This window comes from Podarcis raffonei, chromosome 2, assembly GCF_027172205.1.
Source record: "Podarcis raffonei isolate rPodRaf1 chromosome 2, rPodRaf1.pri, whole genome shotgun sequence".
Lineage (NCBI taxonomy): Eukaryota > Metazoa > Chordata > Lepidosauria > Squamata > Lacertidae > Podarcis > Podarcis raffonei.
Window position 1 is genome coordinate 41715659 of NC_070603.1, and position 27511 is coordinate 41743169.

At 46.0% G+C, this 27511-nt stretch overlaps 1 protein-coding gene across 6 annotated transcripts in view; it reads right to left on the reverse strand.

Moving 5' to 3' along the window:
* The window catches only part of NTN1 (netrin 1), a 129161-nt gene that overhangs the window by 90586 nt on the left and 11064 nt on the right, over positions 1-27511 (reverse strand). The window contains exons 1-2 of one of the 6 annotated variants that reach the window (XM_053376170.1): positions 22261-22356; positions 17183-18276 (exon numbers count right to left, since the gene is read on the reverse strand). In XM_053376170.1, coding sequence (XP_053232145.1) covers positions 17183-18221 — 1039 coding nt within the window. In that variant the 5' untranslated portion in view covers positions 18222-18276; positions 22261-22356. Of the gene's footprint in view, positions 1-17182; positions 18277-21304; positions 21724-22260; positions 22357-27511 lie in introns of those variants that run through there. The other 5 variants (XM_053376173.1, XM_053376172.1, XM_053376171.1 and 2 more) reach the window with 5 other exon arrangements.

Below are 27511 nucleotides of genomic sequence, written 5' to 3' on the forward strand. Positions count from 1 at the left end.
TTTTGCAAAGTTATTATTAATCATAGCCCTTAGGCAAAGTATACTGCTATCTGAAATTTCAACTGAGCTGTCTTGACTTTATATATGAAATTTAGATGAAAATTAAATACCTGCATTTCGTTCCCCACCCCCAGGAGTATGAGAGTAATCTGCTATTTGAATCTTGAATTTTGAAGTGGCTCCCATTGCAATGTTTTACTTACAATTGCATGAGCTTTGTTTCCTTGTGCCAGTTTTGAAATTCATTGTTTTGTGAACATTTATGACAAGATCCATATTTCATACATCTTCCAAAGCTGAAGAATTCAGTACACCCATGGGTTTTCACCTGTTTCTGTCAGAGTAAACATGGCTTTGCCGTTGAACTTTTTCTCCCTTGCTGTACACATTTCTCAACTGCATTGTGGTTGCTATTTCTTCTACGCTTACATCCAGTGCATGCTGTGGAGTTAAATCGCTCTTACAGTAATCTGGATCTTACATCTGTCTGACCTTATGCTATGTGCTGTGATTTCAAATAAATAATTCGGACAGCTCCCAAAAGTTGTGCCAACAGTTTTAAAATCCATCATACTTCGGTCTATGTTTTGCCCTCCATTCAGAGTGTAGTGTATATCCAACATTAAATCAAAGCAAATATGTTGTCGCAAAACCTAAAGCATTTCATTTTCTTTTGCATGACTGCAGCTACAATTCTTTCAGCCCTGCTAAAACTATTGAACCAGTCCTTGAGGTGCTGTATTGAAACAAGCCTTATTTTCTTTTGAGGAGCTTGCCGTGCATGAATGTTTCAACTTTAACATTTAGCAGAAAAAAAAACATTTTTGTGTGTGTGCTTCCCTGCAGTTATTATTTTTTACTATAGATTTCCGTCCTCCAGCATTAATGTGCCTTAAATTTTCCAGACTTCGTACAGCACCCAAGGATTAGAACCCTGAAGCTGGATATTGTGCAGGTTTTGGAAGCTCAGTTCACACTGCAAGCCTTGCTCTCTTCTTGTACTGTTTCCAGCACTTTAATAGGACAGTATATGCCTAATTAGTCACCTCTACAATTATCCACTAAACAAGTAGTTATTAGAGCTGTGTTAGGGGATGACATCCTCTCTCACATTCAGACACACTGCTCTAACATGAAGGAAACCTTCTACCAGTGCTAAACTGACAACCACTCTGCTACTCAGTTGAAGGTCACAGCCCTCGGAAAGCCATTGGCTTCTGGCACAAAGGAAGCTATTTAGAAAGAACCTTTACATATGTTTTTGGACCCAGTTTAGCTCTTATTAGTAATACCTCAGTATGTCAGTCAATGTGAAGGTATCTATTGATGTGTAATTGTTTGGAAAACTTGTTTTAAAGCTTGATCACAAAAATATGAGTCAGCAGAGAAAGCCCTTGTTTCCGTCTGTTGTGGTAATGAATTATTTACAATTCCTTGCATACTGTAGCTATCTTGGTTGGATGCTTCTTCACCTATTGCACTACAGTCGTACCTCGGCTCCCAAATGCCTTGGGAGTCAAACATTCTGGCTCCCAAACAATCAAAAACTGGAAGTGAGTGTGCCAAATGTCTGACAGTGCTTCAGCGGCTTCCGATTGGCTGCAGGAGCTTCCTGCAGCCAATCCGAAGCCATGTTTTGGTTCTTGAACATTTCAGAAGTCGAATGGACTTCCAGAACGGATTCTGTTCGACTTCCGAGGTACGACTGTATATTCTTATTGAAGAATGGTCTGAATACACCTGAAAGTCAGACCAGTTCATACTTACTGGTTTATTGTGAACACATTTTCAGGGCTGTGTCCCTCTTGCAAACCAGCACACAGAGAGTAGCAGACCTGGGGTGTCAAATTTCAGTGGCACCTCTGCAACGCTGAAATTCACCACCACCACTCCCACCTCCCATTCTACATAATAGTTGTGGAGCCCTCTATGGCACCCCCAAGGCTCCACATCCAGGGCAACCAAACCAGTCATGCTCCCCTAAATCCGCCTCTGCACACAGAGAAAATAAACCATGACCTCTGCCTTCATGTTTGTCTGATACAGAGATTGCAGCTTTATTTGCTCTAACAAACCATGATTAGTAAGCCAAGAACAAACCTTGGTGGCAGGTCCTGGAGTGTTAGAGGCAAAACAAACCATGATCCCAGTGATTTCAGTTCCACTGTAATTATCTGTACCACCTGACAAGTTTGCCTGATGCTAAATATAAATTTAAAAAAATAATGTTGCAAATTCTATTCAAGTTAATTGACTAAAGCTTCACTAGATTAGCTAATTGGTCCCAAGTTTAATTACTGAGGCTGCAAAGTTAAGGCAATCTTGTTTGTATTTGGGATTGTTTTAATAAGTTTAATATTGAATGAAAAAGAAATATAAAATACTATGTTTCATTTTAATAATGAGTGGTAGTTTTTTTTATTAACTCGTGATTCCTTCAATAACTCATAAAGACAACCAATACTGAGGGTCTAGAAATATGTCAATATATTCACATTTAATTTAACTGAATGATAGACTGATTAAAGATAGTTGATTAAGCAACTACAATATTTAATCAGATTAAATCCAATTTTTGTCAAATATTTTGGTTTCCTTTTTTTAGATGTGCAGATGCTGGGTTGCCCTTGACTTATGACTATCCAAATGCCAACATTTCAGAAATGTGGCAAGGAACAACTGTGACTTACGATTTCACAGCCTAAGATTTTGATGCATCAAGATTTGGGGGTGGGAGTTAGGGAGAGAATAGGGGTGGCATTTACCCAACACTGAGCCTTCTCATGTTTCACTCAAATTAATTCTGAAGGGAACTCCTCACATTCCTGACCAGAACAATTGCTGAAATATTAGCTAAGCTACAAAAACAAACAAACAAAACCCCATTCGGGTCTATTTTATTTGTCCTCTTTTGTTCAGCTTGCTCCAGCGTGAAAGTTGCTATTTAAATTTCAGCAAGGGGCTGGGTATCTGTTCCAAAGCATCACCCTGAGAGCTTTTCAGCAGAATGTTTGCACAGTTCAATTCATTTCAAAATGCTCAGCAGAGCCTTCCCCACCACCACCTCACCACCCGCCCCACTCTAGCCAAACTCACACCAGCAAACCTCTGCTCTCAGATCCAATGATGTAAAGTATAGGGCCTGGGATACTGATCCACAAAGCTCTTATGTGCAAACACAAGCCACTGTTTGTATTTGACTTCACACAGTCAGGACTCGATTGTGCAAAGTGCAAAGCCTGCTGCCAACCCGCTTTCAATATCTACACATCCATCCTCAAGCTTGCCAGAAATGCTTCTAAACTCCTCCCCACTTTTCCTTTGAAGCGAAGCAATTTTTTCCCCGTGATGCAATCTCAAACATTAGCCAGAACTGACTCTACTATCCTTAAGGAGGAAAGGGAGAGTAAACAACCTGATGGCTGTAACCGCAAACAAAGGAGGGAGGCAAAAGCTCTGCAGCTGTTCTGTGGGTTCTAAATGTCTAAGGATGCTATTTGGGGTGGACCTGAAGCCACTGCTCTTCCCAAGGGTCTGGGATTCTAGTATTGGGAGGCCCCAGGCGTGATACACAACAAGTTTTAAGGAAACGGCACAACTTATTGTGGGAAACTCACACTATTTTAAAGGCAGCTTCTTTTCATGTGCACAGGCACCATAGAATAGCCCCACTATTGTGTAAGCACAGCATTCACTTAGAATTCAGCAGCAGTTACAAGAGACTGCCAGATACAAAGTCAGTGCAAACCCCATGAAATAGCACCATGCAGATTTGGGATGTAGTTAAATGCAACATAAATATGCAAATGAATTCTGATAGATAGTACTTTTGCACTCCAATGGCATTTACTCTACACTTCAAAGGTAAAAGTAAAGGGACCCCTAACCATTAGGTCCAGTTGTGGACGACTCTGGGGTTGCGGTGCTCATCTCGCTTTACTGGCCGAGGGAGCCGGCGTACAGCTTCCGGGACATGTGGCCAGCATGACTAAGCCGCGTCTGGCAAACTAAAGCAGCGCACGGAAACGCCGCTTACCTTCCCACCAGGGTGATACCTATTTATCTACTTGCACTTTGACGTGCTTTCGAACTGCTAGGTTGGCAGGAGCAGGGACCAAGCAATGGGAGCTCACCTTGTCGTGGGGATTCGAACCACCAACCTTCTGATCGGCACCACCGGTGTCCCACTCTACCCTTTATACACTTTCCCTATTTTACACCCACTGGGAGGGAGGGAGAGAGTATGAGAATGAATGCATTGGATGAACTGGATGATACTAATCCATAAGAGTTTATACTATAATAAAATGTATGACAGTATTTAAAATAACACAAGACTCTGTGTTGCTTTTGCAGCAATACAACTACTCCTCTGGAAATTCTCAGTGATAACTTTTGATTTGTCCTCAATGTTCATATAAAAATTAACTCGAGACTGCCAGTAATTTAGGGCAGGAAACTTGCTCTGTGTTCAAAGAACTAGGCGGATGCTCAGCAGAATAATCATGATAGCTACAGTAATAATTTTTCCTTTCATCTTAGAAAAAGTTCTTATAATATTTCCTGTCTTGATCATCATCTCTGATTAAACACTAAGCGCTCACTGCAGAATGTGCTGGCTTTGGCTCCTAGGAATTCCTCCTTCTTCTGGAGCTCACTCACTGTGGACCAAACCACATATGACGTTAATAACATGGTTTGTCTTTGAGTGCAAGCTTTTTCTTTCATAAACTTCCAGTGTAGTGAGCCTGATCTGGATTGGAACCATGGCGCTGTCACTGTCTGTCTGTCTGTCTCTCCCTCTCTCTCTCTCTCTCTCTCTCTCTCTCTCTTTAACCTTCTGTTCCTTCCTGAAGTCCCAGCTTGGATCAGGGTCCTCATGCCTGCAATTTTCCTTGGGGGAGAAGCTTCTACTGTACATGAAAGAAGGCTGTTCTGACAATCTGCAAAAGGAAAAGCTTGCACCAGAAAGGGCAAAGGGCATTCTAAAATTTAGCAAAGCAATAACTGCCACAAGACTGGTATGGCAGTGACTGGTTTACTGGATTTTGGAATGCCCCTTGCCCTTCCAGGCAGTGTTTCAAGCTTATTTCTGCAATGTCCTTTGAAGCAAAACAATTTTTATTTCATGATGTCATCTCAAACATTATACAGAACTGACACTACTATCTATTATCCTACAGTGGGAAACTGAGAGGAAACAACCGATGGATATAACAAAAAACAGAAGAGGCCAAAAGCTGTTTGGCAGGGGTAGTCAATGTGGTGCTCTCCAGATGTTGTTGGACTACAACTCTCATCACCCCTGGTCATTGGTCATCCTGGCTAGGCATGTTGGGAGTCGGAGTCCACAATGACCACCTCTGCTCTTTGGATAGGGTGAGAAGCAACTGTGCTCTTAGCAAGGGACTGCTGCTAGGCCTGGCAAGCCCCAAGAATGATGCACAAGGTTGACCAAACTACCCATATATTTTATAGGAAAATTATCCCATGAGTAAAAAAGCAGTTGGAGGGGTATGTAGGGAAGATTTAAAGTGGGACAGGGAACTTGCAGGCCTCCAGATGCTATTGGACTTTGACTTCCATCAACTGCAACCAGCATGGCCAATGATTAGGGATCCCGAATCCCCGCGGCGGGGTGCGCTCCCGTTGTTCGGTCCCAGCGCCTGCCAACCTAGCAGTTCGAAAGCACCCCCGGGTGCAAGTAGATAAATAGGGACCGCTTACTAGCGGGAAGGTAAACGGCATTTCCGTGTGCGGCTCTGGCTCACCAGAGCAGCGATGTCACGCTGGCCACGTGACCCGGAAGTGTCTCCGGACAGCGCTGGCCCCCGGCCTCTTGAGTGAGATGGGCGCACAACCCTAGAGTCTGTCAAGACTGGCCCGTACGGGCAGGGGTACCTTTACCTTTACCTTTATCCATGCATTAAAAGGTTTTGTTCTTGGCCATCTGCTGACATAAAACTTCTGGGGATTTAACCTGGGAACATATGCATGCAAAGCAGAAGCTCTACCACTTACCGGTAGTCACTGACCTTTCCCCAGAATAAACGTGCATAAGACTGAGTTGCAAGCCTTCATTCAATCCCCAGTGCAACGGAAATGCTTTTGACTGAATAAAATAATGCCATGATCCATACAGTCATTAGCTATACCTGAAATAGCAAAGGTTGTTTTCCCCTGTAGATGAGGGTATGGCTTTTCATTGGAAGCAATAAATGGAATGATACCTAATTGGAATAAAGTTTGTTTCATGCAGAAGGAAAGGGCGAGTGTTGTTTGCTATATGACCAAGGGAAACAAAAGCTTATGTTCTAACTGTGTATGCTTTCTGTTGAACTATGGCAACCAAAGGTATAATGCTGAATACACTTATTTATAAAGACATTTCCATTGAAATCAATAGAGCTTGTTCTCTAGAGCTTGACAGAATCAAAGCATAAAAGAGCTCGTCTTGACAACATTGTTTTGTGTTTTGTTTATATTTTGTTTTCCCTCATGGCCACAAATGCAATTCATTGGAAACAAGTGCAAAGTGTTGGGGCAAAACATGTTAATTTCATGAATACACTCATGGGGCCTGAAATGGAGGTGACTGTCCAGGAATGAGAACTTGGGGGTCAGAGTAGATAGTTCAATGAAGATGTCCACCCAGTGCATGGTAGCCAAGAAAAAGGCAAATTGCATGCTAGGGATCATTAGGAAAGGAACTGAAAATAAAAGTTCCAGTATCATAATACCATTATACAAATCTTTTGTGTGACCACATTTGGAATACTCTGTTCTGGTCACCTCACCTCAAAAAAGACATTATACATCTGGAAAACAGAAAGGGGGGGCAACCCAAATGCTCAAGTGGATGGTGCAACTCCCCTGTGAAAAAAGGTTACAACATTTGGGACTTTTTAGTTTAGAGAAAAGGAGAGTGAAAGGTGATATGATAGAAGTTTATAACATTATGCAGGGCATGGAGAAAGGGGATTGAGAAGTTTTCTCCCTCTCTCACAAGACTAGAACTCATGGACATGCAATGAAGCTGAGTGTTGGATCATTCAAGATGGATAAAGAAAGTATTCCTTAACACGATGCACTATTAAACTATGGAACTCACTCCCACAGGAGTGGGATGGCTTTAGAGAGGGTTAGATAATTACTTCCGGAGGCGGCGCCACTGACAATGGCGGATTCCCTCTAATCTAGAGGGAGAAAGCCCCGCAGAAATCGGGTCCTACCGCTGCAGCGAAGCGGGGACCCTCTCGAAAACCACAGGCGGTGAAGCCTGCGACCGTGGGACTCGGCGGGCACCTTTTGCGCCCCCCCCCATCGGCAAAGGAACCCTGCAAAGGGCTCCAGAGTGAGTCAATCGCTACTTCTGCGGAGCGAAGCTGCACAGCTGATGTCGGAGAGCGCTGTCCTCTTTCCTGTGACAATTCAGCTCTTAAACAACAACCCGTGAGTAGGTCAATTGAAAGATCGGGAGATCAAAGGAATTCCCCCTTTGATCAAAGGAACAACCTTGAATTTGGCACCGAAGCGGGAAGGTGTAAACAGGAAGTCCGCCTCCCGTTTTTTGTAAATAGACCGAAGCAAAGATCTTATAAGCTAAAAAGCCGGAAAAATTGATTTTAAGATTGAAATTTCCTGCATCTATAACTATAAAAACCCCCCTTGACTGCAGGAGAAAAGGGGGGAAGAAATTTTGACCTTTTAATCCTGCAAAGAGAGTGAAAGAATACAAGCTCCCATCGTCCCAAACCTGGGGACGGAACGTCAGGACAGAAATTGTCGGTGATGATTACTAATTGAAAACGGGGAAACTACTGACAGACAGAACTAAAAGAGAAATAAAATAATTCTAATGCTGCTTTCTGCTTGTTTGCATTATATTGAAAGGAAACAAAGAATCTGAAAATCGAAAGTAAATTTCCCTTTGTTGGATACACTTTAAAGATGGATGTTAAATAGTAATTGTATCCCCTAGAGGGAGCTAGCCAGTGTGTTTGTTGCAATTTACAGGGAAGATATAACATCTGTGAAAATTAGACCGTGGGACCAGCTATTTGACCTTGACAGAAAATGAATAGGGAGGAAGCCTTACTTGCTGCCCTTGGCAAAATAAATGCTGTGCTGCAGCAGTTGGATGAGAAAGTGATTTTGATGAACCAAAAGTTGGATCTTATATCTGCTCCAGCTAGTAAAGATGAACTAACAGGAAACGAAGTCAAAGAAACCTCACAACAGCCAATACAGGAAACTGGTTCAACAAGGCAAGTCCAAGGGCAGAGGAAGATGGAAGAGGTTGCGATTGCACCTCAAAAGATACAGAGACTCAAAATCCCGCATGACCAAAAACTGCAACATTGGAAGATTGAACTTGGAGAACATCTGTTAAACTTTGGAGTTAAGGAAGTCATTAGCTCTGGTGGGACTGTGAAACAAGTTGATGATCATTTTTGGAACAACTACTTTTTGGATTACAAATCAAATATTGGGGAGTGGATTATCGGGGAATGGGACAATCTGATAAAAGAAAATGGAGAATATTTCTGTATGGAGCTCCCCGGAGATTCACTCCCCAAGGAGAAAGGGAAGAAAATATGCAAGAATCCAACAAGGGACAGGGATGCGTGCAAGTATAAACAGGAACAAGAAAACCTGCAGAGGGGGCACAGAAGGGACTTGAGAGCCTCTGATATTAGAACACCCGATTGATGGATAGAACACAATGGTGTAAGGACTGACATTATCCGAAACCAGGAAGAAGGGACGTTGGATAAATCCAGAATGAGAATCTCTTTTTTATAAACTATTTTACTTTTGGAATTAGTGTAATACTAATGAAATACTAAAATGTGCTGGAAAGGAATTAATGGGCTTTAGCAGAAAGGTTTGAAGGAGTTAAGTTTAAATATGGTTTAAATTCTAAAACTTTAATGTTTAGAAGGTAAGATAAGGTTAAAGAAATTAATGGTAAACTGAACTGTAAAATTTTTAAATGGTAATGATGTTGAAATGAAACGAAGCAGTTCTAGTAATAAGGTAAAATAAGAACTTGTAAGAATGGATTGATATTAGATGAAAATCTGAAGTGACAACATATGAGGATAAATAATTAAGGGTAAAATAAGAAGGTATGAATTTGCTGAACCAACTTCTAAATGGAATACAAAAAAGGGAGGTGAGAGGAAGTCAGGAAAATAAGTAAATGAATGGTAAGAAACTGAAAAGAGGGATTTTTATTTTTTTTCTTTCTCTTTTTACTTTTTTATGTTAAATTTTGGTTTTTGTATCTTTTTTGTGCCTTTTTACTTTTCTGTCTATTGTTCTGTAACCTTTTTCTGTTAAAATCTAATAAAATATCATTTAAAAAAAAATAAAGAGGGTTAGACAAATTCATGGTGGAGAGGGCTACGGAAGCTGAAACTCCAGCGGATGCAGAATGCCGCGGCAAGGCTCCTTATGGGGTCCTTGCTGTGGGATCACATTCATTCAGTGCTTTACCAGCAGCACTGGCTCCCGGTGGAGTACAGGGTCATGTTTAAGGTGCTGGTTTTGACCTTTAAAGCCCTATGCTGCCTAGGACCCTCGTACCTATGGGACCGCCTCTCCTGGTATACCCCGTGGAGGACCTTAAGGTCCATAAATAACAACACTTTGGAAGTCCCAAGCCCCAAGGAGATTAGATTGGCTTCAACCAGGCCCAGGGAACCCCTTATATGGGATTTGTATATAAATTTTCCCTTGGCTCTTTTTGCTGGCCCATGTAGGACCAGCATGGATAGTTGGCCCGGGTGAATATTTGACGTTTTCTCCCCTTAAGGCTTTGATCTATAGGCTACCACTAAAACGAGGCTGCATTTTAAGTGCTTTGGTTGCATTTTCATGGACTCTGGCAAATCCAATTAACAAAATCAAACATCAAAAAAAATTCAAATAATAAAAATGGTTGCTGATCTCACATCAGCATCAGGTTCTCTTGCTATGGAGTTTAGCAAACACCATTACTTGCCTAGAGACAGTAATACCCCCACACAATATTTATTAATATAGAATACTTTTAAAGCATCAAATAGCACTTCAACAAGTTTGTTCTGAATCCTAGGAGGATACAGATAATCATGAAAACCAGTATACTTGTTACAGGGACTAACGACAGATATTAAAGCCAAAGGGGGGAAATGGCTTTGGCCTTCTTCGGTCACTGAGATGTGAATAATCCCAAATGTAAACATGAATTACCGTAGTTTTTAAATGCCACCCTGATCTAAGTCAAATCTGGATGTGAGATAAGTGTGTTAGTTCAGTTATCAGCTCCTAGATCTGCACCATGCTCATTGCAAAAAAAAATGCAGATGTTTTCATGAAGTTTAAAACTAATGAAATGAGAGAATGGCATTGTTTACATTTAAAAACTAATAATGTGGTGGGCATATTAGGAAATAACCCCTCTACATTGTCTCACTGCAAGGATGCCAAGGCTGACTGAGCTGGAAGGCAGTGCTATTGCTTGCATCTCCCACTTTCCCAAAAGTGTTAATGAGAATCCCAGCAGTGCCCCTCCTGCAGCTGCTACAGGCTAAAGGAGATAAATTACAGCGCTAGAGTGTTTGCACATTTTAAGGGTACTTAAGGACTTCCCACAAGGGACTGAAAATGCCCTTTCCCACCAAGACCATATCACTAATAACGTGACCCTGTTAGCCCCTCAGATGCTGGTACTCTAAGCACTGGGGGAAGCAAAACCTTTGAGATGTCACAGGATAAGCAGAGTACAAAATTAAAGTAACTTAAACAAAAGCTGTATCTCTCCCCCCCCCAAAAAAAATAGGGTTCTCAAATGTGAAAACAAACTGCAGTCTTCACAAGGCAGTAAAGGCGATAAAGTCTGTACACAACCTGCATGCTGAAAATTATTATTAGATCTCTCTGTAGCAACCAGTTCCCAAGATTCTGTCATATCCCAGTATTGACAAACTGGAGGATGTCCCAAGAACTCCCTTGCCAGACAGATTTGCCTGGCACCATTTTTATTAGCTTTTCAGCATCAGTTGAAAACTTTTTTATTTGCCCAGGATTTTTAAATTGGTGTTGTATATTTTTTATGCTAAACTTTTAACTGCTGCTGCAGTTCATTATTCTCAGTAGTTTAGGGCATTTACTGTGTTTTCTGTTCAACTCTCTGAGCTCCAGTGCCAAAGAGTTGCAAAGATATGTTCAGACAGATCATTGTGAGTTATTCCAAATCATAATGAATTAAAGTTAAATGATTTTTTTAAAAGAGCCAGAACAAATTGTCTTCATAAATCCCTTCTGTGATCAATCAGATGACTATCCCGAAAAAAAATCTTTTATTTTGTACAGTACTTGCACACTCAGGAGCATTAAACCTTAAATAACCTTGTGTTGCATGTATCTTCTGGGCCTCAAAGCTCTGATAGCTCAGGGAAATGCTCAATATGTGTGTTTTGTTTCATTACCATCAAGTGATCTCATAGGTAGAACTAATACAACGTAGTACCAAGGGGCTGGTTTTCACAACCCTGACTTGCTGTGGTTTTAAATTACAGATGCTTATTGCCTCTGGCTGTGACCGCTGAATTAGTTTTCCTAAACTTGAGCCCAACCACAGACTTGAGAAGCACTGCAAGCATTTGCCTTGCAAGTAAGTATTTTAAGTGTTTTCAGCAATAAAACACCCAAGTAGGACATTCTTCATCAGGAGTGGATTAAAACATCAGCAAACTTTGCATCTCATTCTGGAAAACAAGTTTCTCCGCCCCTTGGAAATATTCTTCAAGAGACCTCCCCAGCCTGAACTCTGTAGGAACAATTTTTTGTTTGCATGCATGAGACACAGATGGGAAGTTTATAAAGATTGCATGGAGCTCCATGTGTGTTGCTTTAGATTATGTAGATAGTGCTACTATATAATCCCATTTATGGGTTTTTTGCAATGGAGAACGAAATTAGTAAATTTTCATTGACCTACACACATATATGCCAGATGATACCTTTTAAGTATACAGTGGTACCTCGGGTTAAGTACTTAATTCATTCCAGAGGTCCGTTCTTAACCTGAAACTGTTCTTAACCTGAAGCACCACTTTCGCTAATGGGGCCTCCTGCTGCTGCCATGCCGCCGGAGCACGATTTCTGTTCTCATCCTGAAGCAAAGTTCTTAACCCAAGGTAATATTTCTGGGTTAGCGTATGTAACCCGAGGTACCACTGTACATCATTTGTACCTCAAAGCTGCAGCTGAATTTAAAATCTTGTTATTTCACCAAGGGACATAATAACTTCACAGCTATGCCCTTCTCTTTTAGACTTTTTCTAGAGCAAATTTGTACTTGAGAACACTGAACAGAAAAACCAAGTTTTCCACTCCAGAATTTTAGTAATAGCTGGAAATAGTATACTGCTGTGCATTCATTCTCTTTACACACACATACACACACCCCAAACAGTAATAGTAAGATGGAGTGTAATGTCTGCAGCAGGGGTGGGGAATCTCAGATCAGGGGGCCCAAATGTCCATGATGGAATGTAATCTTGGGCTGAAAAAGGCTCCCTACCCCTTCAGGTTCTGAACCCAAGCGGGTTGTGAAACATCTCAGTAGAAAGAACGCAATGTGTCTGTCGTTTAATTCAATAAATCATTAAGTTTGTTGTACTAGCCAAAGGCATTACAATTTGCCAGGCTGCAAACCATAATAGAAAACATTCACCAATAATATAAACAAACATCAATAATATGAAGGAAGAGAAATTGGTAATACTATCAGCTAGCTCAGACCTGGCTCAGCTTCAGATTCAACTTCCAAGTCTCCAGAACAATTTATAGCAATGCTGAATCGTTTAATTTGATTCACAACACAAACCAAAGCCTATGTAATATTAGCAAAACAAGACAAGTATGTTCTCAAAGGCAAATTGAACCATAATCCACTACAAGAACTCAACCAAAATGTGGGAGCTGATGTCTCTCAACAGGAACAAAAAATCCAAGAAATAATCTTTCAAGAGCCCATGCATGTCTGTATTTAACATTGTTGTGACATATTCAGCTGTATCCGTTTTCTAAAGGAATAAATCTCAATGAGCCAAACAACAGCCATATGGTGACAATATTTTGTTTTGTTAACAATCCTGGTGTTCAACAGCAAGACAAAGACATGAGGAATATCTTTAAAGTCACATCTGAGTACCATTTAATAGAATGGAACTGCACTTGTGCAGCAATATTATTCTGCAATATTATTCAATTGCAAATCTTTCAAAGGCCAAAGAAAACAGCACTCACTGCCCATTAAACAACATGATCCAGAATCTTGCTATAGTGTGACTAAAACCTAGAGGAGCGAACAGAGTAATCGGAAATATTCCGCAATAACACCCACAATCCCTTGGAGTCATCCTTGTGGTTTAAGAAACTCAAAGGGGTGAATGACAAGTGGACAAGAGTAAAAAAAAATGTTTCAAAGTGGCCTGTATGAAACACAGTACGATTCCAAAATAGAAACATTGAACGTACTCTTGTTACTTACGGAAAATCATTTAATAAAAACATTTTTTAAAAAAATGATAGAAACTTGTTTGGTCCTTCCACAGCATGACAAATTGGGAAGGGAAGTGTTTGAGCAGGGCACAAAGCAATGACAAATCAAAAAGAAAGGGACTGTATGAGTTGGGGTCATGGCTGATGCACGGGCAATGACTGAACTGTTCCATCTGTGAACTTTTTATAATTGCTTAAGGCTCCTTTGTAGGTTGAGTTTTTTTTGGGGGGGGTTAAGGATACAATCACACATTTAACAAAGAAATGATTCCTTTACCATTCTCTTAAGTTATGTGAGAGCCTGCGGAAAACAAAATCCAGAAACAAGAAAAAGCTTCTCCAACACAATTTTTTTAAAATCAAAAACCCTCAGAAAATTTAAAATGCTCTCTATCCAAATTACAGTTTCTCCCTTTTTGAATAAATAGTGGCTCTCCTTTTAAAGATAGCTGACACACATACACATATTAGGAGGGGTTCTAGCTCTGTATTTATGCATAAACAGCAGTTTGTGCTAGATGGCCTATAACCTGCCCCCCAACTCTAATGTTTCTCGTGTTTCCCAGGAATAAATGATAGTTGTTTTACAGGTACGGTAATTGCAGCTCAAATACTGGATAATTCTGTCATCAATATGTGAATGAAAAGTGTTGAAATATAGTTACTAGTTCCAAATAGATACTAGTTCCAAATAGTTACTAGTTCCAGATAGTTATAAATCTTCTTAATGGTACTCTGTTTATATAGTTATTGTTACTAAAACTGATACAGTATTCCTTAGAGCAGGTCCCTAACTTTGCTTTCTCAGAAGGTGTCACTTTCTCAGAGAAGCTTGTTACCAGGTTAGTGTGTTTCAGCTCTAACTCCTATGCATGGGGAAAGCAGGGTACAAGTTTTAAAGCTTCAACCTGAAGTTTAGTTACATGTAAACTTATTGAAGATTTTGGAAGCAAGTTTTATTTCCGGGGAGAGAGCTTCCATGCAACCTTTCTTGGCAACCTGAGTTGCTTCTCTTTTCCAACAGTAATCCTAAACAAAATGCATTAAAACCAGTCAAAGTTTGCTTTCAAATTCACCTGCTTAGCAATGAGACTGAGAAAGAAATAAAGTTGAGTTTTAAAAAGTGTTTCATTTCCCCAAAAACATTTTGACCATTTTTAAGTGATGTTTTATCACCTTATCAATTTTCCCCAGCAACAGCACACACCTGACACAACAAGTAAGATAATCCGATACACCCCAATCATCTCTCTATCCAGGGATCGCTTGAGGCCAGTCAACCTTCCTCTCAGTCTCTCCGGCTGCACCCCTCCCTCTGTGCTTTTCTGACTACAGCAAAAGAGGACCGAATATTGTGCCTGCCTAGGCCCGCCCATCACAGATCAAAGAAATCGGACTGGAAGAGGAAGATAGTATCTCTTTTTTGAATTAGCAGAGTCCCGCAGCAACACCTGGCCCCTGTGACCAGGCAGCGGCACAGAAGGAGGAAAGGCTCAGCCCAAAATCTAGGCAGTACAAGAGTTAACCAGGCTGCACAAACTCGACCTTGGGTTGGATTCCGAAGCACTGCACCACTGCTGGGACTTCCACCAAACAATCTTTTACTCTCCCTAAACTCTAACTCTGTCCCCCTTCTCAAAGTCGCTTTGGGGAGACAGTGCGAGAGAGTCCCTCCTGCCACTTTGCTCTGTGCTTCCTATACTGGCCCCGACCCACAGGAATCTGGTGGAAACAAGCTTGCAAGCACATCTTTCCTAAGGGAAAGACCCACTCTGGTCTGACCTGGCCTGCTTCTTTAGGGGAGACATCGTGGCTGGGTGAGGTGAGGGGGCCAGCCAGGGTCACGCAAGATAAACCTACCGTTTGCCCTGCCTTTCTTCCACCAGTTTGTTCCTCGGCATACCAAGACTATGTTGAAGAAGGGGACCCATTAACTTTGGAAATTAATTTCCTGCCAGGCTTATTTTAACTAGCCGAAATACTTGGACTGATGCCGAGTGAGCTGAGGAAACCAAGTACACGGGATGAACTGCGTTGTGAGAAAGATTGCCTTCTCGCAGCTTTGCCAGAATCACCTTATATCCCTGACCTCATCCCCACATGCTCCTCCATGGATCACAGGAATAGCAAAGCAAAGAGCATCACTGGGCAACTGCCGAGGTGCCTTCTCTTCAATCCATTCGTCCCTAAAAAAAACCCCTGGGATTAAGGGTGGGGGAGAAAGCGAAACACCCCAAGGGTTCAGGACTTCAGCTTGTTTTTGCACAAGACTGCTGCACCACTAACAACTGTCTTAAGGGTTAGAAATTCAGCAGGTCAAGTTTTCCTCCACACTGGGAAAAGGTGTGTCAATGTATTTTTTGTCTCTTGTGCCCAATGTCTCTTGTGCACAATGTCTTTTTGTCTCTTGTGCACACGTGCACAGGACATTGGGGGAAAGAGTGGGAAGGAGAGGAGCCTTAAAATGGTGTGTGGCTTTACTTGAACCAGGGTTTAGCCACCTATTAAGAAATACAGGAGAAAGCCTTTCTGCACATGCTGAGCATGTTTGACTTCCCAGCCAGGTCACAAATCGCTCACCCATTTAGCATTATACTAAGGGTATTAAATCTGCCTGCAAGGACAGCAGAAGGTTCAGTCCCGGAATCTGGTTTTAATACTAAGGCTCAGAATCAGGCCAGAGACTTGCAACTCATTGCTAAAACAAACTGTTCTGTTTGCAGACAACATGTAAGCGATATCGCCAATAAACAAACTAACATAGCAGAGTGCCTCTGAGCATGTACGAAGCCTCCAGTGCATAAACCCAGATATATCCCACCTATCTGAGATGGGTCAGGCAATTATTGCAGTGTGGGTGGGAGGGAATCAACTGCATTTATTGCAAGACACACCACTGTATATTTTGGCGACTAGCACCCCCCCCCCATGTGAACAGACTCCACTGAACAGGCTTGCAGCATTTGGCCTCCCACAGCCCCTCATATGGAAGGTACCCCAAGGGCCATCTAGTCCAACCCCCTGCACTGCAGGAATCTCAACTTGGTGTAGCCTCCATTCATGGCCATAGCCAGCTGCTCTCACCTAAATCAAGTAAATAAATAAAAAATACTTAACTAAAATTACAAAACTGTAGAAAGATTGTGACAGATTTTTCTAACACCTGGGGTAATTTAAAACAACTTTAAACTCTGAATCTGCTAGACAGAGTTAGGCAGATCAAGACAGATGAGGAGGAGGACAGGTGCGTGTCCTGCCTCGCCCCCCCCCCATATAAATCCATGCCCCCATCCAATATGAAACCCTACCAGTTCCTGCTTAGCTTTTGCAAACGTTCTCGCAGTTTTTTCGCTGCGCCACTCCGAGGAGCCCCTTTCACACCTGGCTCTCTGCGTGCGCACCTGTGAAGAAGCTGCAATTACCAGAACCCTCCAAGTGTCCCTATTTTCCCAAGGACAGCCCCAGATTTACAGAAGCCATTCCGGTTTCTGATTTGATCCCGGAAGGCCCTGCTTTTCCCCTTAGGACGTCTCTACATCAGAGAAATTTGGAGGGTACTATTACCCTATTCTCATAAGGAGAAACCCTTGGAAGGTTATAGCAGGAGTCCCTCCTCCTCACTCACCGACGCATTCGTTGGCTTCTCGGGCGGTGGCCCTCTGCCAGGGCCGGTCGTAGTGGAAGGGCTTGCAGCGGTCGCACTCGGGCCCGGCCGTGTTGTGCTTGCAGTCGCACACGAGGTTGTCGTCGCGGTCGCGCACGCAGCGGGAGGCGTGCCCGTTGCACTTGCAGCGCCCTCCCACCTGCAGGTCGGAGACGGCGTAGTAGTAGGAGTCTCGGGCCAGCTCGGAGTCGTCCTCGTTCTCGTCGCCGAAGGTGTGCAGGCGGCTGAAGACCACCTTGATGTCGGTGGCCGTGACCCAGTCCTGCAGCACGGGCGAGTTGTCGAAGTCGTGCGCCGAGGGCCGCCCGTCGAGGGTGCTGAAGGCGATGAGGCCTCCGGCCAGAGGCCTCATGTCGGTGTGCGAGTCGGTGCAGATGGCCTCCTGCTCGTTCTGCTTGGTGATGGCGGCGCGGCTGGGCCGGTTGTACATCTTGCGGCACTGCGTGGAGTAGAACTGGAAGGGCACCCACGTCTTGCCGAAGTCCATCGACTTGGCGATGGCCATGGACTCCGGGCGAGGCGAGCAGAACTGGAGGCTCACGTACGTCACCTCGAACTTCTTGCCCAGCGCCAGCGTCAGCGTCACGTTGAGCGGGTGCTGCACGTAGCTCTCCGACTGCCAGCACGTCAGGTTGTGAGGGTTGTTGAGGTCCGTGAGGTAAGCGGCCGGGCGCGCGCGCTTGGGGTCGGCCGCGTCGCACAAGTGGCAAGTGCGGCTGCGCTCGTCGCCCTTCTCGGCCAGGACGCAGTAGCGCGCCTGGGGGCGGCCGCACGTGCTCGACACCTTCACCTCCTTGCCGAAGGCGGCGTTGACGAAGTCCGGGATGCAGCGACGCGGGTGCCCGTTCTCGTCGTAGCAAGGGTCCGGCTGAGGAGCCGTCTGCACGGCGAACATGCTCAGGCCGCCGCCACCTCCGCCGTAGCCGCCGCGCACGCCCTCCGCCAGGCAAGCGGCGACGGCGGCCAGAGCCACCAGCGCCTCCCAGCCCGCCGGAGACATGCCGGGTCGCCGCGGGAGGGCGCGCGGAGGGGGAAGAAAGGGCGGGAAAGCGAACCTGCAGCGGGGAAAGTGGAGAGAGAGAGAGAGACAGAGAGAGCGCGTCAGCGTTACAGGTGCTGCCACTGAGGCTGAATTAAGTCTGGCGCTTGCTTGGGCTGGCCAATGAACAAGTTTGGGCGGAAGAGCAGGAGCGGTCAGTGGGCGCCTTCCAAGCTGACCCAGCGCCTGCCGGAGGATTAAGTGACGGTCGGAGTGGGAAGCGGTGGGTGTGGCAGGGCGCGCGCGCGGGGAGGAACCTGCGAGGCAGAGCGCGCGAGCCGCTGACCCACTTTTGACGGACAAGCAGCACCGCCCGCCTCTTAACGCGGAGGGAGATTCCCGCTCAGGTTAAGCGGGGCTGAGTCAGCCGGGTTTTAAGTTGAGGCCGTTTCTCTCGCTCTCCTATCAAGTCCCAACTTTCATCCTTGGAACCTGCGAAGTATTCATAAAGGCGCTCAAAAGAGCCTTCAGCGTTTTTCCTGTGTTTTTCTAGGCGCTAGACCAGCGTTTCCCAAAGGTGAGTTCTCCAGCCGTTTTTGGACTACAACTCCCATCATCCCTAGCTAACAGGCCCAGTGGTCAGGGATGATGGGAATTGTAGTCCGAAAAAAACAGCTGGCGCTAGAGAAAAGTGGCACATGGCACACTATCTAAAGTGTCGACTCGAGAGTAAGGCCCGTTGAGCTGTGCTTAAGCGGGAGAGAAGGTGAAGGAGTCTCTGCTGCATGAGCCAAGTGTCACTGAAGACACATCGCTACAGATAAAGCTGTATTATACCACTTTAAATAGCCATGGCTTCCCTGCAAGAGTCCTGGGAACTGTAGGTTGTTAAGGGTGTGGAAAGCTGTTAGGAGAACCCTGTTCTCCTCGCAGGGATACAATTTCCGGAGTTGCCGATTGATCGTTAAACCACTCGGGAAATTGTAGTTCTGGGTGGTGAACTGGGGTCTCCCAATATCTCTCAGCACCTTTAAACTACGGTTCGCAGGTAAATGGCGTTGCTGCTGCTGCTACTTTAAATATATACTGTACCGCGAATGGGGCCTGAGAGCGAGGATTTGATTCAAGATAAAATGCTACAGTTTTTATCTTGCCAGCAACATCCTCTGTCCTAAACGGTGGAGGAGGAGATGAAAAGGCGTTCCGCTGAAGCCATGAGGATGAGGATCCATCGACTCCGAGCAAGCAAACCTCCTTGCAATCCGGGAGATGGGCGTCCGCGCAACGGGCTTGGATGGTGCGCGGATTTCCACGGCAAACTGTCCAGTGGCTTGAGGGGTGTGTGGCGGTTTCGGCAAGCGAGAAAGCAGATGAGAGAGAACCCCAAGCTACCTTCAACTGAAGACCCACTGACTGGCAAGAAGTTCTGCGGAACCAGTAGGACTCCGTTTTAAATGGACGACGGGGCGCCTTCAGACTGAGTTTTCCTAAGGCATGCCAGTACTTCGACCACCTCACAGACACCTGCTATTAGCCTTTCTGAATATGGGTCCCCATCCCACGCGCTTCTTCCACAGAGAGCGCCTTCCTTCACTCTTGGGAGGGCCTTGCCCCGAAAGATCCAGAGCCATTTAAAGCAAACATACGCACCTCATTTAGATGCAGGCAGAATATTTAACAGCCATTAAACTGTTCTGCAATTAGGGGAAATTGGGCGGGAGAATTTCAGCCGGCAGACCCAATTTATTTAGGTCTTCGAAACCCATGCACGTGGGCAGTCCCATAATGTCTGGAACTTTTTACTGCGTAAAGAAGACCCAGTGATTTCTGGTGCATCTGAACCAGTAGGTTCTCTCTTAGGTAAATCTAGCGCAACAGTAATGAAGTTCAGGACACAGGAGCCTTGGTGGTGCCTTCTATGCGAGGAACTAACAGCAGAAAATCGCTTGTGGGACTTCCTTCCATTGCAAGTGGCGTTCTGGGCAATCCTAAACAGGTCTACTCAGAAGCAAGCCCCACTACGTTCAGTGGTGCTTATTCCCGGGAAAGTTTTAGAGGATATCCGCCTTGGAATCACAACCCTGCAGCCTGAACCTGTGCGTGGTTCAGCCCTTGCTGTGGGAATCGCCCAAGCGAGCGTGCCTAGGATTGCCTTCGCTTCTATGCGACACTAAACCAAGCGATGTGGCTTACCACCAGGCTTGTGGTTCTGGTTGTCAGAGGATGAACGAGGGAAAGTAGAAGGTGAGGAGAGAGAGGGCTCATCTCAGCTCCATCCACAACCCAGTTCATCCAACCTACCAGGGTTTAAACGGAGCCATTCAGCGAATGCTACTGCTACTAGTGAGTAAGCCCCATTGAAGACACTGGATCTGACTTTTGAGTAAACATGCATAGGATCGTACTGCACATATCTCCTAACGAGAGGGAAACGAAAAGCGGCAGATGGGACTCCAAAACGGCTCGGGGCGGGGGGGGGGAAGGCTTTTTTTCAGTTATTCCAACTGAATGGCCAAGAGAGCAAACTGCTCTTTCCTTCGCTCCAGAAAATTCGCTGCTCTCGCCTGCTTAGGAGAAGGCGACTGAGCTTGGGGCTGCTTTGAAAATGCCGCCTAAGTTTCGCCTCAGCGTCACACCCACCCACCCTAGCAAGAAGGAATCTGGGCACACTGGTGGCCGAGAGAGAGAGATCGACGTCCGGCCCACAAAAGTTGGAACAAGGCATGCGGGAGGTTCCCCAGCTCCGGGAAGCATCCTGCAGCCTCCGGCGGGGATGTCCCTGATCGGTTCGAGCCAGATAACTTCTCCGGAAGCGCCACCCAGGACTCCGTCTCTCGCACCCGGGGATCGTAAAAAGGCAGACCGACCAACAGTTCATCTGCCAAAAATGCCGCGCCGCACAGTGACTCTCTGGAGTTTCAAGGAAGAGTCTTTCCGGGCCCTACCTGGCGACGCGAAAGAAGGAACTTTTTGCGCACAAAGACGTGGGCTATGCCCCGGAGAGCTGAGGCAGCCGCGACTCTCTTAAGGAGACCTCCACCCCCCCCCTTCCTTCCCGCCTCGAAGCTCCCCTCCGCCGCCCTCCTAGGGTCCCTCCGAGCTACCTTGCTTGGTTTGGCAGCAGCAGCCGCAGCTGCTGGGGGGCGGGCAGTCGTTTCGCGGACGGCGGACTTGGTTCCTCGGCGGCAGCTGCAGCCAGCGGGCTTCGGTGGCTCAGGGGTCGCGCTCGCTGCCCATCGTCCGGCCCCAGCGAGCGGCCAGGCTCCGTGGATGCCCGGAGCTAGTGACGCGCCCGGCTCGGGCCGGGGCTGAGGTCATCCCGGAGGAGTGACACCCCGTGGGCTCGCGCGGGGGAAGAAGCGACGACATCCACTGGGGGGCTGGCAGGGCGCGCGGCGGGAGGGAAAAGGGGCGGCGCCGGAGGGGGAGGAGCCGGGGGAGGGGGAGTTGGCCAGCCACTGCAGGATCGGGCCCTCCTAGGTGGCTGCTTCCCCGCGAGCTCAGAGGGTCGAGCCTCGGCAATCAGAAGCCGTTGCGCAGGGGAAACCGGGTGAGCGAGCGCGGGCCGCCGAGCTTTGCGGCCGGGAAGGAGGGCGACACGTGAAGCTCCTCTCCCGCGGCCAAACCCGGGCTTGGCTGCCCTAAGGGAGACCGAAGTGCCTCGCGCTCCGGCTTGCGTGGAGGAGCCCAGGAGAAGGAAATCCCGCGAAGGGAAAAGCCTGAGCTTCGTCCCGACGAACTGCTGTTGGGGCTCAGCTCCTGCTGGTGGAGCTTCTAAGGAAGGACTGGGTGCACTCGGAGCCGGTTAGCTGCCTGGGGCAGGGGGAGGGGGGCAAATCTTCTCGCTTAGTAAATCATACACCCCCAAATTCCCGTGTCCAAAAAGATACCACGCACAGGGGCCTCTTTAGCTACCTCCGGTCGCGCTGGGCTGCCAAACTTCCCACCAGCCTAAAATACTTAGTCGAAAATACTGCGCCAGACAAAACACGCAGCCATCCAGCCGTCAGCCGCCCTCCTCTTCCCTCCTCCGAGTGAACTAAGCGTATCTGTTGCTCACCTCCCGGGGCAAACTCGTGCGAGTTGTTAAAATACCCAGCGCCTTCTTCCTTGCTGGAGGCAAAACGACGGTGTTTTGGCAGCGAGGATCCTCAGAGTTACTTTCTCTTCCCACCACCCGGTGTTTTTTTCTTGCCTTCCTTTATTCCTCCGATGTTTAAAGCCGACTTGGAGCGACACACCCACACCCCTGGTTGTTCCAGGGTGTCGAATCCTGTCAACCTGTCTAAAGAACATCTATTACCAGCTCTTCCTGCTGTTCGTCTATTACTTGCATAATAAATCCAACTGCCTTTTATTGTGCACCCAATTATGTGCTCATTACAATTCCTTGGGGAGGAATTCCGCTGTTATCTCTGTTCTTTGGGCAGACCTGTGTGGCGAAATCCCGTCGTTTCCTAACAAGTCCTAGCTTCCCACAAGCACCTCGCTCACTCTTATGGAGCGTTTGTCGGACTCGTTGGATACAGAGGGTGAAGCCTTGGCTCCATCGCCAATTTCTCGTACTGTATGCGTATGTGTGATTGTAGAGAAGTACTTTTGTATATTGGGTTGTGTTTGGCGGTGGCTAGCCAGCCTGGTTTCGCCCAGACTGCGTGTTATGAAGTGTTAAAACTGAATACACGCACTGCGCACACCACGATCCGTTTGTTTGGGATCCCATTCAAAGGCCGCAAGCGACTCGCCAAGAAAAAGGATGAAGAGGCATCACACGCACGCAAATTCCCAGAGCCCACGTAGAAAGTCCATTCGCTCTCCAGACTCTTCCGAGAAAGCTGGACACCACCACCTCACCTCCGCTTCCAGAGAGATTACTTCTCTGGCGCTGCTGGCCGGGAAATAAGTTTTATTGCAAAATCTGAAAGTGACGACTCCTAGCACCGATTCCTCTGTTAGAAGCCGCCCTGCCTAGATCCCTCGCTACAGCCCAGGGCCTAGAAGTGACCCACTCCCAGTACTGACCCGTTGCTTTCTCAGTTCTGTCACCCGCAGCACACCTGCCAAGGGCTGCAAGACAACCGGCCCTCCCTGAAATTCCCTCTTCCACGCAACCAGGCGCGAGAGCCCTGGTCTCTTTTCCGCCTATGCAGTAGAAATGCGGAGGGATGGCAGCTCAGAAGAGGAACTGAGTCTCCCAGGGGAGGAAAGGTTCAAACCCGGCACGAGATTTAAAACGGAGTTTTCCAAGGGCTGGCAAGGGCTGCCTTGTTGGAGCCCAAACATGCATTGAGATCCTCAAGCTCCGGCCTAGAAGGAAAACCTGGTCCTTCATTTTAAGTGGGTGGGGAACAGTGGCGAGGGGAAGGCACTCTGTACATGCTCAGAGGTACTTTTCTTTATAGGTTGTCACGTCTGTTTCATTCGAAAGGGGGGGATGATATGGCCAACAGGTGGGAGAAGATTCTAAATGGGCGTGGCGAAAGGATGAAGGTGGAGCCACGAGGCCCATAACGTCTGCAAAAAATAAAAAATGGAAATCCTCTTCTGACACAACGGATGATCGCTCTCACAAGCGCACATACACTGGCGCACATACACTGATGCACTGTTTGTGTACGTACACAGAGCACGAAGTTGACTAGGCACTGTGTGAAGGAAGAAAAGCCTGTAGGCAGGAATGCACAAGTACCAAGAAAAAAGGAGAATGCTTTCCTCTTGAGATGCAGCTACCTTAGTCTGCAGAAGAGGTCCACGCGCACCTGCCCTTTTACAGTCCTAGTCAGTCTATCCTCCTCAGGCCCTTGTCCTTTCTCTTCAAGCCAGCCTGTCGGTCAGCTAACCAACTGAAATTGCCTGGGAGCAGAGTTATCTTCCACATTTTTTTTAGCGAGGGTCTGTCCACCGCCTCTGGAATATTGGATTGGGACACCCTAGTGCCTGTGCTCTAGCCACACATCCGTATCCTGCACGGCGGATCCTTTACAACGGGAGATGCGCCTACGCTCTCCAGAAAGACACACACACACAAATCATAAACACAGAGTAAGCTGAGATCCGCCAGCTGATCGAAGCTTTGCTTCCGGGTGAAAAGTGCTAAGGATAGCGATGGACGGGTGTTTTTAACTGGCAGAAAACAAACTACAAGATCAGACTTCTGGAAGAACAACAAGCCAGAATGGTAGCCTTGTTCGTCTGCTATAGTAATAATAATTAAAAACAAAAACCTACGCCTCCCCCGCTGCCACCACCAAACTAAATTAGAGGCATTGTGACACAAAGGTTGGTGTACTGCAATCCACTGCTGCACCTGAGGCATCAAGGGTTATGCACAGTTGGCAGAGCAGGGCATGTTTTCTACAGGGCTATGGGGACCGGGGGAAAGGTATAAACAGTGAAGCCGAAGCGACATTTCTATGCAAAAGCTCAAATGTATACAAGATCAGCCACTGACCGAGCGTTCACTGCAAGCTGCAGTAACTGGCAATAATACAATAATGCAATATTGCAAGGTTCGCCATGTGCTAATTTGGTGCTTGTAACGTATGTATAAGCGTGGAGGGAGGGGCGTGTTGGGAGACCCTGAGATCTCCGCTGGGATTAAACTCCCGAGTAAACTCCGGAGAGAAGTTAAAAGGTTCCCATCCATTTGAGGCGCTGGATGCTGTGGCTGACAAGCGGAACGCGCTCGGCAAACTATTTGTAGGAGCTGACTCAGTTAGTATGTGGGTTCTAGGAGGGGACCAGGGCAGTTGGGGATTCCTAAATCGCAGGGCGGATTGCCTTGTGGTTAAACACCGCAGGAAAACGAGCTCCAGCCGCCTGCCAAGGACTAGCGCGTCCCTTAGCACCCTGTTACATTATTCCAAATCACCCCAAGCAGCACATTTCCTTGTAGCTTCTTTAATTCTAAATAGGCCCGAGTTCCAACTTTCATACAAACGTCCTTCTGCCACAGCGATCTATGAATTAATTCGTTGATTACAGATGCAGAATATGGGGCCAAGCTCCTCTCTTTTCAGTCTGGCCTTTGGCCGGTTCCTATCCAGGGTGACTTCTGCAATAATAGCTGCTGTTTTGTAATTAAACTGTGAGTTGGATGATGTTGTTTTTGTTTGTTATTCATTCATTAATATATAAATTAACTTGCAGCAACGAATCTCAAAACGCATTACAAACAAGTTCAAAAGTATCACACACACATAATGAGATCCAGCCAAAATTAATTGCTTTGAAATCCATTTGCTTTTAAAAGGGCGACATGAAGCGGGAAACTATAAACATGTTCACCAGGAAGCAGGACCTGCTGAGCGCACTAGGGTCTAGGCTACGGTACATACTACGACAGGTCTGTGATTCCCTTCCAGGAGCTTTTAAAACTTTAGCCTTACACCGGCAGCTAACTTCCTCACATTGAAGTCGATGGGGCTAAAAGGTACTTAACGTCGATGGGCTCCAGCTCCGAGTTTTTCCACAACGCGAGCCTAGTTTTTTTGTTTTTTTACGTGCTGATGATAGTCTTGCGAGCAATGGAAGTGCGTTTCTTGATTTAGAGAAAGCCGCTATTTCCACAACAACAAACAAATTGTAATATTTAGTGGAAAGCCATTGTTAACATTTCTCTCCTCAGGCACTGTAGAATTAATTTCGTTTCCCATGAGATGTACGGATAAAGGGCGGTATACAAATTCAATTGGTGATGATGATGACGATGATGATGATGATAATGGGCCCCTCTAGATACTCGTTTCTTCCCCATCCCTCCTATGAGGCTGCTATGAAAAACACAAAAGATTTTCACTCTCAGATTTTCAGGACTGATTCTTAGTTTTAAAGGTAAACTATTCGTTTATTCTAATGATATTCCGATCGTTAAGGTGTGCATCGCTGCGCTGGTGGAGCCAGTGTCCCGTTTGGATTAATAAAATATAACTACCTCTAGAATCTGAGCTGCTATCCGGATGTTTTCAGAACTGTGAAGCCTGCCGTTAAGAGTTGCTTTTGCAGTTCGATTTAAATCTGTAGGAGTTCTGTCAAAGCCTGCTCATTTAGCACTGAAGTGCAAATATGCTGGCTATCAGGAATATCCGCATTTTACAAAAAAAAACCCCAAACAACAACAACAACCACCAGGCAACAATAATAGAGAAACTAAACGACTTCTGATCGAGACTCCGTTTTTCAACGAAGCATGCAGACTACTAAGAGATTGCACTCGCATCTACCCCTTCCTCGGGTCTTTGCAAATTCCCCATCCCCTCTCGGTCCGCAATAAAGTCTTGAAAGGAAAACATCCAACAACTAGAACCGATCCAACGGAGAGGGGAGCATTTCTTCAAATATTATTCCTGCACATACAGTATATTGGCCTTATAGAAAGGGTACCATCCATAATGTTAAAAGAAGAGGCTCTCCACCTCACCCCAAACCCTGTGGGTGGATGGAAGGGGCGCGCGGAATTTTTCTGCTTTAGCCACAATTTATATTGTGCTGAGCGCTGTTCAGCAATCAGAAAATAGGGTGAAGGAAGGCACATATGTACGTAGCAGAACTTTTTTTTTTTACTTTTGTCCCCTCTTTGAACCTGCACTCGGGTGGGCAACACCCCCCCCTTTCCCCTCCTCTCTTTGCAGGGTCTTTTGCCTGCTTTCGCTATAGCGAAGACTTCCAATCAGAGACTTTCTCCCCTTATTCTTCTCTCTCGCTCCAAGCAGGCATTGCTGTCCCTTGTCTAAGTAAGGAAGTTGGTGCAATTTGTTAGAGAGCTTAAGACGCTAATCGCGTCCAACCCTGCACAATACTGAATAGTTTCTGCCGCATGGCGCACAGGATCGGGTTGCGCATCGCAGGCTAAGAAGCAGAATAAGGAAATCTGGCGCAGCTCTTATTGCACATCCAGAAGGCCTTCTCTGGTGTGATTTCAAATTTATTCCCCATTCTCCTCCTCCCACTTTGCCTCCAGAGTTCAGGTAACAGCTTGGAGATCCCAATAATCCTCTTCCTTGTGGGAAAAATAACTCACCCCCTAAGCATCTCCCCCGTCACACCTCTTTGACCCCCTTCCCCCTGCAACCCCTAATCACTCAGTAAGGGTCAAACTCCAATAGTATAATTTTTAGATTATTTAATTTTCCAAAAAGCTGGGACGCCCACTGGAATTTAAATATTATTATGAATAATAACAAAATTGGTCCCTTGTAAGCAGACATGGCGTTCCTTTCTAAGGCTACAGTCCCCATCCCCATGCACTTACCAGGAAGTAAGTCCTACATATTGAATTCTATGGGGTTTATTTCAGAGTAGACATGGTTAGG